This window comes from Athene cunicularia, assembly GCF_003259725.1.
Source record: "Athene cunicularia isolate RWA chromosome 4 unlocalized genomic scaffold, athCun1 chr4_part1, whole genome shotgun sequence".
Classification (NCBI taxonomy): Eukaryota; Metazoa; Chordata; class Aves; order Strigiformes; family Strigidae; genus Athene; species Athene cunicularia.
In genome coordinates this window covers 39,935,129-39,949,170 of record NW_020799098.1, presented here as the reverse complement: position 1 = coordinate 39,949,170, position 14,042 = coordinate 39,935,129, and the positions used below count along the sequence as shown (strand labels likewise).

Here is a 14,042-nt window from a genome sequence, read left to right as displayed (position 1 = left end):
CAAACAAACAAACAAACAAAACAAACAAAAAACCACCACCACAACAAAACAGGGGAAAAAAACCCCAAAATAAAACACAGAAAACAAACCAAAAAAACCTAACACCAATTTAATAATAGCAGGAAGCAGGGTTATAGTGCAGACTGGAAGAAAAGGCAATCTAAATGTATTTTAACTTTACTTAGGGAAGTGAAACAGAATCTGTAGTTTAGGAACTGTTTTTTTAAAAAGTAGATGACTCTCAGTCTGCTCTCATGATCTTGTGTGAACATGTACAACCACCGAAAAATTTAATTCCAGACTTCATCACGCTGGAATCACTAGCAAGACTGCTGTTGGCCTCGGTAAACCCTCACTGAGTTCACACAAAGAACAGAAATTGTCATGCTTCCAAAGACCTTGGAAGATGTCTCCTTATCAGCTTCATATTGTCTTATGAAGGCTGAACAAGAATGTAAACCTGTCAGTTATGTTTAATTGGCTTTCTTTCTGCAGCAGTCTGTGGAGTTTGTTTGAAAATCTCTTAGACAATGGAAATTACAATCCAGTGCCCAAATGAGGAAAGAATTCTTTGAGAGATCAAGTAGTGATACATACACTGCAGCATCAGAAGCCTGCTGATAAAAGTTGGCACTTGCATTTGGGCAGATTAGTTTGATTCAAGGTCTTTTTTAAGGTGTAAGATAATAATTATTTTCCATCGTGGGTTCATAACTTTACTTAATTAAGCAATATTTTGTTTTCTTTAATCCAGTGTTACCTAAACTGCAAATGGGGTATTAATGACACATAAATTGGTATGTTTTAATACTGGTTCTTGGGTTGATGGATTTTTTTCAGGAAGAAAGAGACTTATGATAGGAACAGCATTAATTTATGTGGGTTTTTTTTCCATAGAAGTTTACTTTTTAACACAGATAGTCTGGAGTATTCATAAACGTATTAGCACTGTGTGACAGCAAGACAGTAAAGTGTTTTCCTCCTCCATATGGGCATTGCCAAAAGATTGAGTATACTGCAAATCAGTGCCCTTGGAACATGAATTCTGTTGTGGCATGGATCAGCAAACAGCTTCAAAAATACTATTTAAACGAATAACTATTTTCCTTCTGCTGTTTGTAAAAATATTCTGACAATTGCATAAAATACACAGTTATTGCATTTCACCTGCACACAGAGGCTGTTTCGTACTATGATAATTTATCTGTAGGGTTTAGAATTTAAAGCTCATTAAAACCATCATTAAAAAATCTATTACTTTTCTATTGTAACAATTTAAAAATGTACTCATAGAAGGCTATTAGCTTTTACAAATTTTCTGAGAGACCAAATTAACTTTTACGGCAGTCAAAAATATGGAATATGCTATCTCATGGCTGCAGAAACTGGTGTTTTTTTGTAGCAAACTTTTTATTTAGTGCTAAAACATGGCAAGTAGCAAGTTTCACTAAAGTTAATTTCTGCATCTGACCTTTCTTTTACAATGTTTCTATAACAATAGAATATGCGGGGAAAAAAAATCCATTTCTATTGAAAATATTGGTCAGCTTGGGTTATTTTTAAAAGACAATAATAAATGGTAGTTGTTATTTTTTTCTAATATTGCTGGGTCTGTTGGTTCAGTGGTATCAGATTTGCTGCAAAAATGTTATCAACTGTACCACAGAGATTTGAAGAATATTACACTCATGAAGAAAAAAATTTTTATAAGAGGTGCACTAAAGGAGAAAAAAAATTAGAAAATGCTTCTGAAATTGTTGTTTCATGCAACAACAAATACATTGAAATTTTCTCATTAGTGATACCTAACTGTAGTGATTATTCTGTACTGTTTATAAAATGTGTTCAGGACTCTGTGAATGTTACCTAAGAGAGGATGTGCTTTTATTAAAAGGAATTCAAAGGCAAATTGCTTTAGAAGTAAATTAGCATAAGAAATTTTGATTGTTAACCATTGAATAGATATCTCAAATTGAGAAATTATTTCCTGCTTAAAACACCTAACACTTGAATCTTAAAAGCACTTTTTTCTTCAGTTGTTGCAGTGGTCAGTGTGAAACAGCATGATTCTTAGCAAAGTGAAAATCTAAAGCCATTCTTCTAAAGTCTATTAACAATAAGCACTATCATATCTTTATTATTTATCTTTATTATTAGTATTGCAAACTGCAGCTAATCAAAAATGAATCAGTCCCCAAACCATAAATAGATTTCTCTCTAGTTTTAGAGGGTTTTTTAAAATTAAATTTTAAAAATTAGCAAAATTGCTAACAATCTGATTCTTTGCCATGGACATAGGGTTTGGGTGTTCGTTTGTTGGTTGGTTGTTTTTTTTGGTTTTTTTTTAAGTAGAAGAGATAGGAGAAGATAAAAATGAATAGTCAAGTATAGATGCAGGCTCTTCTGCAAGCTTACCCAGTTGTGTTAGCTAAGCACTCTTGAGTCGAAGGAGAGCAGCACATTGTCAGCAGCTGGTTTAGGTCATTTAGATCTATCGTAGACACTTACCTTACTTGAGTCTGGTTTCTTTTCACCAAGTTGGAATTGAGACAAGTGAAAATATATTAAGAAAAGATTGGTTTAGGTGTTTTAGTTATTGAGCAAGTCTGTCAGCAGTTTAGACCAGCAGGCAGAAAGAGTTGGGAGTTGCTTGCTCTGAGGAATCTTTTATTGTTATCACTTCAGTCTAGATCCTACCTCCTGTCCTACAGTCAGTTGAAATTTTGTCATTTAGGAAGCCAAGATTCACTGCCAGATTTTATATGTCACCTTTGGCAATTCATGGTGTTTCAGGTTCAACAGATATGGAGGCCAAACTCCTCTGGAATTCAGTGCATTTTATCTCCTGTCTGTGGAACTAGTAATACCCTCGTCCCCCTCCAAAAGCACTGGAGCATCTGTATTAGAGGGAGAAGCTGAGGGAGCTGGATCTGTTTAGACTTAACAAGACAAGGTATTTATACCTGTCATACCAGTGGGTATAAATCTCTGGCTGTGGGGAATAAAGGAAGGCTGAGCCAGACCTTTCTCAGTGGTGCCAAAGGAAAGGGCAAAAGGTGACAAGCACTGGCTCAAATACAGAAAAATCCATTTAGACATGCTGTTATGTGCTCAGGATAGCTACTTGGTGCTATGCTGTCCCATTCTACTATAGTCTTTTGGGAATTTAGAATACTTTTGCCTCTTACCTGAGTCCTTCTTACCAGTGAGGAAATACAAATGTCAACTTTGTGGTTGTTTCTCCTTTATAGGAATAAGAGATGCCAGCATGTAAATCATTGTTCATATGAAAAATTAACTGAAATTGAGGTGGTAATGGATGCTTTGGAAATGTTAGATGTTAAAAGAAATGAGAAATCATTTTTTGAGAATAGTTTCAACATGCATCAGTATTGTGAACTCAGAACTTTCCTTGGAGTATCACCTGATATAGTTGACATAGTAGGAGTCCGTGAACCCTTTTGCTGATAACTTGTAAAATACATGTGTTTAAAATTCTACATCCTCTATGGCAGTGCATACTGCAGCTCTTAATCCCCGATGGATGCAAGACAGTATCTATGCTAAAGAAGCTGTTAGTCTTCTCATACCAATGTATATTATTAAACATCTGTAATAGTCCACAAGCTGACATGATAAATCACAACCTTCCAGCATACAAATGCATCCTTACAAAGTTCTCATTCACCCAGTGCTCAAGCACTCATACATTGGGTGAATAGGAAATTGCAATGTTTTTAAAACTCATGTTTTAACTTATTTTTTTCTGCAGTTTTGTGACTTTAACAATATAACCATAGTGCAGTAATAACAGCTGTTACACCTGTCTATAAAAATCTCAGTAATTAAATGCTTGGGGAGCTTGGCATTTTCTAAATAACATTATTAACAGTTTTAATTTGGAATTGATGTCATGATGCTACTGGGTTGTCCATGATATTCTAGAAATTAAAAGCACAGAAATTCTGATACAAGTGTTTCAAAAATGAAATAACCTTGAGTCATTCAGATGTCGCAGACTAAATCAAGTGCTGCCCTTTTTTTGATGTGCTGGGCTAATTATTTCTACTAATGTAAATGTCAGTGCAATGAACACTTATTTGCTGTGGCATAACAAATAAATGGCACAGAAAATCTGAGCACAGGAAAAAATTCATCATGTCCTCAACTCTCTATTATATTGCTAAAAGCCAAGGGTTTAGAAAACAATTCCGGCTTGTATTTTTTAAAATGTTTTAAAAGTACTTAAAGTAAAAATAAAATTAAAAGACAGTAATTATATTGGAATTTATTCTGATTTTTTTCTTCTTTTTGAAAGATTCTGAGCTCTAGAGCCTTTACCATGTTCTTTTGATAGCAAATAGTAGTTCTCTACATTTTACTGAACAGCTTTGCTTCATCCTCAGTGTCTTCCACCCTGATGCGGATGTCCAGATCTACAGCAGTCTTTTCTCTGAAGTATGTGGGAGATTGGTGCTGTAGAATGAGGTCCCTCAAATGTCCTCTAGCTCTCTCATCCCTCCAGTTCTCCCAGGACATTTCTTGTTTGTCCCTGAAGTGCTGCTCTGATGGGCAGCAGTTTTGGCAAGCAGTGGCTGGCCAGCAGCGGTGCAGGACCAACAGGAACTGTCCATGAATGGCATTGAGAGGTGGGTGTCCTGGGGGGCAGGGTGGCCGCTGCCCACCCCCCACAGCCTGCCACTGCACCCTCTGCAGCTGCTGCTCCCCTCCTGGAGGGACAGCGTCCCAGAGGTGGTCCCTGTGAAACATGTAGCCTGGGGGTTCAAAACTATCAGATGGTATTTTAAGGCTGTGCAATGCCTGCTCCTGGTATCTAGGAAAGGTCATGGTAGATCCAAATTACTAGGTGTGATACTTTAATTTTATGGTGATGGAAACTTCACAGGTGCTTAAGAAGTGTATTATTTTACCTATTTGCTCTGCATAATGCTTATACGCAGATCTCAGTTATATTTGGCAGTTCAGATGCAAGACCTTTTTTGGGTTTTAGTCGTAACATTGAAGAGGTACAACGAGGGAGATCTATGCAGGCGATGTTCACAGAGCTTAAGCATAAAAGTGTAGAGATGAGATAGTGTGATGTTTGCATTTATACCTTTTCTGTAGATCAGGCTGCCTTATATCAAACACATCCTTAGTGGAAATAATATTTTGGTTTTCATCTCCAATATCCTCAGCCAGTCACTGCCTCAGAATGGATTTTGTTTGTGTGTGGAAGAACACTTAGCTTCAGATTTGGGTATTGTAGTGCTGATATTTCACTTTGGTGGTCTTGTGCTAAAATGTAGCACAAACAGAAAGAGGGGAAATATTTCAAAATGCATAGCTTTCATTACCGTTCCAACTCTTGGGGAAGAAGCTTCATGAGAATGTCTGTCTTCCTATGCTTATAACCCCAGAACAGAAATTTGGGAAATGGACACGTGATTTTGCAGCTGATTTATAATAAACATCTGGTGGTATATCCAGTGATACCACTCTTTAAAAAGTGATCCTTAACTTCATTCTGATAAAGGAATTAATTTAATTGCTCAGTGGGTTCAGGGTTTTTTTCATTATTGCCTTGTTTGATCAGAGTAGGTGGTCAGAGCTTAGAGTCCTGAGTGTTATCTGTGTTAGGGGGATGGAAAAAAATAGTGAATTATCTGTTTTATACACTACTGTTTACAAACACTTTACAGAATCTTTTATTTTAACAACAAAGGGAAATCAAGCAGTGGTTGTTTTTATGTTTCTCTTAAAAAATCCCTGAAGGTATCTAATCTTAGTACTTCTTTACCGCCTTTCTTTCCCATGTGCATCCTTTCCTGAGCAGGAACAAGTAATTATGTTCAAAGTAAGATTGTTTCCTAAAATTCATTAAACAATTGGAAATGGTTATGGTTATTAGCATATGATGTTTTGTTAATGCAGTATTTGACTGTATATTGGTGTTTAGTAAAATAACCCTAGAGCTAGTGAGCAAATCCTCAGGCTCAAAGTGAATCTGTAATTATCTCTTCTTTTTTATAGAAAGGTGCATTTCCATTGATATATCATCTTCCTTTGCCTAAGTCCCCTCTAATTGTCTGCCTCCGCAGAGTGAAATTAAAAATAAATGAGTTATTCAATGAAGGCACTTGTTTCTGAGTTTGAGCTTTCAAATGTCACAGCAGAGAAGCTTTTTCCCCTCTGAGGAATCTAATAGTCTGTGAGTGAGTTTTTGATAATTGTGCTATTTTTTGGGCTTATCATATTCTCTGTAATTGAACCAGATGTTGAGTCTTCTCTAGAGGAGAAGGATCTTCTGAGTCTGTATCAGTCTTGCATCCCAAAAGGTTTGAGGTTAATGTGAAAATGAAATAGTAAGGCAGATGCTGTATGTAATGTTGCTGTAGGTGGGTAATCCCTTTTGGACTAAAACACTTCAAAATGTGCAACTCACAGCTGCATACTACATGTAACAAATGGTTGGATGATAAATCGTTGCAGGATTTTTTTGACAGCCAGTCAAAATCCAGTTCTTTGTATGCAGAGTGATCTTTGCTATTACAATAGTGCTGCAATGATAAAAATAGTTCTTGAGTTCAAGAGGCTACGGGCTATAGAGGCAGACTCCACTATTTGTGGGCGACTTACAGAAATGTTTTGGATCGGAAAACCCCGGGTACATTTCAGCTTATCAATTGTGCTGGTTTCTCATTCCTATATGTTGATAGATCATTATAAAAAGTACATATAAGTATTGCTTCTATGTTAGGGTGAGGTACTGGGGGGGGTGCCTGGGCCTTCTCCTTTCTCATACCTTGTTTTCCACTGGAAAGAAGCCATACTTTATATTTTGCAAGGAACCATAATGTTCTCCAGTCATGCTCAGATTTCTTAGGACCTCAGGTATATCAAGAGTATTGTTGCCCTTGAAGTTACAGGCAGGCACATGTAGAACTAACACTTTACACCAGTCTTGCAGCGTTGCTGCTACTCACATATATGAGAACACAGAACATGCAAATAACAGATATTCTTCAGAATACTTTGTCTCCCATGATCTGTAGCTCAGTAGACTGCTTAGCCAGAGATTAATAATCCGTGATGAATTTTTCTTTTACGGGCTGGAATTGAAATTTATTTGATTATTTGTTTAAACATCTAAACCCAATTTTGTGCTGAAGTCATAAGGTATTTTATAGCTTGAATTTAATCCTTTTTGGTCTGGCTGCTCATATGTTACCCCTAAAATGCAGAATTCCTTTTGTTGCCTTCTTTAGCATTTCTGCTTATGCGGTGTGATTAATTTTATTTCAGTTTAGCCCATCACCTTACGGTTAAACATGTGCTCAGCAAAAATTCAGAATCAGGATCTGTTAGGACATTTCATGTTATGAAGTGATTTCATATTCACCTACTCAGAACTTGTCTTTCTGAAAAGTTGACTGTGGAGGTTGGGCTGTGGTTTCTGGGCTTTCTTTATGCATACTTAGTGGTAGCAACACTATCTTTGTTATTATTATCTAGCCACTACATGAGATAGTCATAGTCTGTGTATAATAAAACTAGAGTTCGTTCTAGTTTGATTGCAAAATAATGTAAATTATCAATGTATTAAAAAAAAAAAAAAAGAGAACTGAGAAAAAAAAGGAGAGAGTATACAGGGCAAAGACAAGGCTAGAATAAGTCTATTAAATTATTTTTTCCTCTTTTTTTAGCTTTTTCTTTCTTTGCTGACTTGCCAGCTAGAAATGCTTTGGAAACAGGGCTCTTCCAGTCATTGTCATCTGGATGAAGGAGGCATGTGAGCATACCTAGACAGTTTTACAATGGAGCCTTTTAGCAGTTTTAAAACATTCCAGAAACTGTGTTTTAAGGTCTTTCAAAATGCAATTTGTTTATCCTTAGTCAAAAGTGAAATGGAATAATTTTTCTCAAGTCTTTTGTATCTTGTTAAACAATGTAGAAACATCAAAACAGAAAAGAAAAAAAAACAAACAAACAAACAAAAAAAAAACAACAACAACCAACAAACCATATTTCCTTCAGTTGCTGACAAGAGAGATACTTAGTTGAGGGACTGAAGGCAGTTCTGATTTCTTCAGAGCTATAGAATTTTCACTGCAAAACTCGCTCTTTCCAGAGAGTTTGGCTGTGAAACTCTACATCCCATCCTAAGCCCTATTTCATGCTCACTGCAGAAGTAAAACTAGCGTGTACACAGGGTGAAATTCATGAAGTCCAAGTCCCTCTAAGGGCCACAATGTGGCCTCCCCATTGAGATTATGCTGTGTTTATACCACTCTAAGGAAGCCACTTATGAGGGCACTGTATTTAATTCCCCCCTACACCAAAAGGATGTTAGAGCTGAAAAATCACCATGGTATTGATTTCTCTTAACAGTATGTATTTGGATGGGATAGAGTTAAGGTATTTATTTATAAAAAATCCCAACAATCCAAACAAACCCCTCAGTCATTAAACAGGGACTTGTGATGGCACCAACACTAAGTTTTGGGATTTGTTTGTTTCCTGTTTCCTCTTAGGGCAATGTAACGCTTCCAAAATATGAGCCACAGCAAGACTTCAGTTAGCTTTTTGTGTACCACATGATATTTGGATTTATATTTATACTTTTGCTAGATTAATGTTAGTGAATATATTTATTTAACTGTATTATGCTTTCAAGAGGGCCCCCTGGTACATTAGACTTGTAAATGTTATCAGGTGAAGTGACTACAAGTAATTAATAGTTTTAAAGTGTAATGGTATCAAAATGCAAGTAGGCCAGAGGAAACCAGCTGTAAACTCTACTAAGCTTTCTTCCAGTGTGCTGCAAACTTGCCATTTAAATCACTATTTTTAGGGTAAGATGGCAACACAGGAATAAAGGGTTACAAAAGTAAAGTTTATCATGCTTTTGATAATTTTGATAGTCTTGAATTTTGGGGACCAAGTGGTTCACATCAGCTGTGCCCATATTGACAAGGGATAGATAGAGGTTTAACTGAAGCCAATTTGTCTGGGCCTGGCTTTTAAAGAACTGGTGCTTCAGAGCGGATGATTTTAGAAATTTGGGCTCAAGAATCATGGTTAACATGTTGCAGTCTGTGTTCTACCTTATGCTTCTGACTTTAAGAAACAAGCTATTTCATATTACTTTTAGAACATTAGCATTATATGAACTCAAGAATTATTGAAATTAATGAGTTCATTTCAAGGACGTGAAAGGTTAGATGTTTTGATAACATGAAATAGTTTTATCAGGGTATCTTCACTTCTTCAGTTCTTCCAGTGAACCTCTGACTTATATTAAAACGTGACAACTTTTTTTTTTCTCAATATGTCTGCAAAAGTTGTAATTAAGGAATAAACACAGGCATGATTGCGTTTTAGTGATATGTAACATAAGTTACCTTTAATATTAAAACTAGAAAAAGTAGGTCATGCTATCAGAAGGCGATGGATTTTTCTCAGAAACTCAGGGATTTATTGGAGAGCACTGAGATCACAACACTTTGCCCTGAATATCCAACATTCTCAGAAATATCAGCTGACCCAAAGCAGAGATTTTCTGCATGGATCTTTGTCAGCCAGGATTTCTAGCATCCTTTGCTCAGAAGTAACTAGCCATGCCTGACATTTCTCACTTCTTGCTTATAACTCTGACAGGCTTCAAACCACAATTTTAGGGATGGCTTAGCTACCACATCGTGTAGCTTGGCAGACATTTGTCTGTTCTAAAAAGAGAAACCCTGAGAAATCTGGGACAATTTCACTTGGATCCACTGAGTATCATCTAGTTTTGAGCTCCCATTAGTGTAAAATCAGTAAGAGAAGATGGATTAGTCCAATCTTCTTTGGGTTTACATACTTAATACATGAAGTTCAGAGTATCACTCTTACATATGCATAAGATTTTTAGAGAGCTTTCAATATTTCCTAGTAGAAGGCTGATCTAATGTTGCTTCTCTGGAACTGCTTTTCAAGTCTGTTTTCACATACCCTTTAATAACAGCATTTGTAACATGCTTTATGCATACACTCCTTGTTCTGGAGAACTTACCGGTTCAAACCTAGAATTAACAGAATAAGATTTTTCATGTTACTCCTAAGCAGCAGTGAATCACTTCTTCACTTTCTTCAGCACAGATACAGTAGATAGCCTAATTTGCTTATCAACAATTTTTCCACCTATTTTACCACATTTAGAAAAAATCTAACTTTATTTGAAACTTTCTGCAGCTTTGTACTAGTTCCTATGGATTTAAATTTTGTGTATTTCTAATGTACTTCTAATGACTTTTGTATTTTATTTATATATATATATATATATATATATATAAAGAAAGAATAAAGGCTCTAGAAGCATAAATTTGCTTAGAAGTGAAAAGTGGTTCTTAGCTTTACCCAAGAATTTGGAGTCTGGAAAGTGGAAGTCAACTTACCAACTGTGGTTTTTTGATGAGTATTTTTTGGGTGGGTTGGTTTGCTCTTTTTTTTTTTTTTTTTTTTCCCTTATCTCTTACCATGAAGAAAGATCTACAGGTTTTGAAAGTGCTTTGAAGGGTCTTTTTGCTTTGTGCCTCTGATGCAGTGAGCTTGGCTTTATGTGAAGAGCAATAACATCATTAGCTATTAAAAAATAAACCAAACCAAAAAAAATATTAAAGGGGAACACTGAAATGTGCTGAATAACTGCAACTCCAATTTTGCACAAGTGAAAGTTTTGGGAAAAAATCAAGGTACTTCATAAGTTGAAGGATGAGGCATTTTTGAAACCTGTTCAGTTTTAGTGATCCATTTAACTTCCATTAACTGCTTGCCAAGCAGTCATAACAGGACACTGCTGGAAGGAGAAGCGTTAAGCACAAGTTGTTTCACGTACTGCAATTAATTTTCTGTCAATAACTAAATTTATGGTTTTCTCACACTATTTAGAAAAATAATTTAATCTACCACAATAAAGTTTCAATATTTGCATTGGATAAACTGTTTTATTTGCTTGTGCCATATTATAAATGTTCTTCTGTAATAATGCAAACCATGTATATATTTATTTGTTTGTTTGTTTACTGTTTTCACAGACACTTCCATTGGGGCTGGGAGATGGACAGCTCTTTACCTGGACTGATGGCTTGAAAAGGAAGGACTGGCATGATTATGAAAGCATTCAAAAGGATGCTATGCGTTCAGGTATACATAAGTTCAGAGCAAATTTAAGAGGTGTATTCATTCATTCTCCATCTATTTTTTTTTCTTTTAAGTCAGCTAAAAAGCATTCCTAACAGCCTTTTTTTTTGATTGCAGCATGTCACAAGGACATAATGTTCTGAACTAAGGGGTCAGACCAAGCACAAATACCTTATCTCTGAAAATAGCCAAGTGAAAATAAAAATAATGTGTTTCATATGACTGGCTATGTAATGATTGTACAAGGAATGGGCAAAATATTATTAAAATATTTTTCATATTGATGTCAGTTGTTATACTGTGACCAAATATAAGCAAAAGTGTTGATTTCCAAAGGGACATATGTTACAACTGAAGCTGAATTGTCCTTAAAACAGTGGAATAAAACCTGAGTCCAGTACCTATAATTACCAAGAATATCCAAGATTATGTTAGAAACAAACTATGACCCTTCTACCACTGCTGAACTGCAATCCTTTAGTGTTGGCTAAAGCTATTTCACTTCATTCCGACAGTCTAAAAGTATTTGAAAATGGAAGGAAATTGTATTTGCAGATAGACTGAAGGACAATTTGCTACAATGAGTAATGTAATTTTAATGTACTTTCACATGCTGTATGCCATATGTGCAAGAAAGGTTGTGTTCTTTCTGTCATCAGAGTATATTCTGATTTGAATCTTTCTTTTATATTACAATTTACAACTATTTAACATAAGATTAATTAAATTAAAAGGAAGGAAGGGAAACAGCAGTTGAATTGCATCTTAATCAGTGTCTGGAAGTCATTACTTTACAAAGGCCTATCTTCTATTATAAAATAAATCATGCTTTCTTGATCCCACTATCAGAAGACAGCCACCACCTACCCTAAAATACCTTTACAACTGAATCCAGTTGACAGATTCATAAGTACTTAATTTTGCAGGGGCCTGAACCAGTAAAATATTTCAAGTGTAGGTTAATTTTATAAACTGTTTTTCCATTTCTCTTTTCAATCTTTTTGATTAGTAACTGAAAAAATTATCCTTATATGTGCTTAGGAGGAAAAAAGTTTGGAATAGGGATGAAGTTATTCCGGGCATTTTAGGAGTTGTCAGATCAGTGTTAATTGTGTTCCAAATTGCAAAGTGTAAAATGACAGATATCCAAGAGAATGTAAAAGATAGAAGTGGCATGTACATAGAAAAAAGGCACACATGTAGGGAATCATACAATTGTAGAATGGTTTGCATTGGAAGGGACCTTAAAGATCACCTAGTTCCAACCCCCCTGCCATGGGCAGGGACACCTTGCACTAGCCCAGGTTGCTCAAAGCCCCGTCCAACCTGGCCTTGAACACTGCCAGGGAGGGGGCAGCCACAGCTTCTCTGGGCAACCTGTTCCACCACCCTAACAGTAAAGAATTCCTTACTCATTTCTAATCAGTTTATCCATTATCCTTCATCCTCTCACTATACTCCCTGATAAAAAGTCCCTCCCTATCTTTCCTGTAGGCCTCCTTTAAGTACTGGAAGGCCTCTATAAGGTCTCCCTAGAGCCTTCTCTTCTTTAAACTGAACTACCCCAACTCTTTCAGCCTGTCCTCATCAGGGGCTCCAGTCCCCTGACCTTTGTAGCCCGTCTTTGGACCCACTCAGGAAGGTCTGTGTCGTTCTTATTCTGGGGGCCCCAGAGCTGGACACAGTACTGCAGATGGGGTCTCATGAGAGCAGAATGGAGAGGGAGAATCACCTTCCTTGACCTACTGGCCACACTTCTCTTGATGGAGCCCAGGATATGGTTTGTTTTTTGGGCTGTGAGTGCACATTGCTGGCTTATAGTCAGTTTTCCATCCAACTGCTATTCCTAAATCCTTCTCCGCAGGGCTGCTCTCAATCCACTCCTCACTCAGCCTATATTTGTGCTTGGGATTGTCCTGACCCATGTGCAGGACCTTGCACTTGGCCTTGTTGAACTTCATGAGGTTTTCAGGGTCCCACCTCTCAAGCCTGTCCAGGTCCCTCTGGATGGCATCCCTTCCCTCCAGTGTGTTGACCACACCACACAGTTTGGTGTCATCTGTAAACCTGCAGAGGGTGCACTCAATGCCACTGTCCATGTTACTGACAAAGATGTTAAACAGTGCAGGTCCCAGTGCCAACCCCTGAGGAATGCCACTTACAACTGCTTTACACTTGAATGTGGAGCCGTTGACCACAAAACTCTTCTGAGTGGGATCATCAGGCAATTCCTTATCAACCAGGTGGTCCCTCCATCAAATCCATGTTATCCATAACAGGGACCTTTTTGAGGAATGTGCGCTGATGCTCTGGCAATGTGCTTTTGATTCCTAAATATGTAATGAGGAACCCATATGTTTTGGAAAATAAACAGTAATATTTATGATTAGCTGATGGATAGCTAAAGCATAGGCAATGTAATGCAAGCCAATGCATGGAGTCGACTAAGAAATTAGCAAAACATGTTATGTAGCTTTGTAATTCCCAGTTCTACTCCTAATATTAGTACTGTAGTAGAACATCCTAGTATATTAATATTTTTTCCAGTATACTTCTGTTCTTGGTAATAATAATAATACTTAAAATATTCTGACTTATGTTTTTATTGGCTTCTTTGTGATAGTGTTTTCTGAGTGTGACCATTTAAGAACTCTTTAATAATGATTTCTGTCATTATTATTCATTAGATTACATTAACTTTTAATTGGTTTTTTCTTTGAAAATCACAATATAGTAATACAAAAGGAAAACTAGAGTATCTCAGTGCACTCTTTTTGGTACATACTGTATGATTTCTTTCCCTAATAACAAAATAAAATATAGCTGAGCTCAACTTCATGAAGTCATGAAATAACACCAGT

The 14,042-nt window shown here is 36.5% G+C and overlaps 1 protein-coding gene across 1 annotated transcript in view; it reads left to right on the top strand.

Annotated features, from left to right (window-relative positions):
- Positions 1–10,518: 10,518 nt before the first annotated feature.
- GALNTL6 (polypeptide N-acetylgalactosaminyltransferase like 6) overlaps positions 10,519–14,042 on the top strand; it is a 315,463-nt gene continuing 311,939 nt past the window's right edge. The window contains exons 1-2 of the mRNA XM_026847007.1: positions 10,519–10,536; positions 11,076–11,184. Of these exons, the coding sequence (XP_026702808.1) occupies positions 10,519–10,536; positions 11,076–11,184 (127 nt within the window). The remainder of the gene's footprint in view (positions 10,537–11,075; positions 11,185–14,042) is intronic.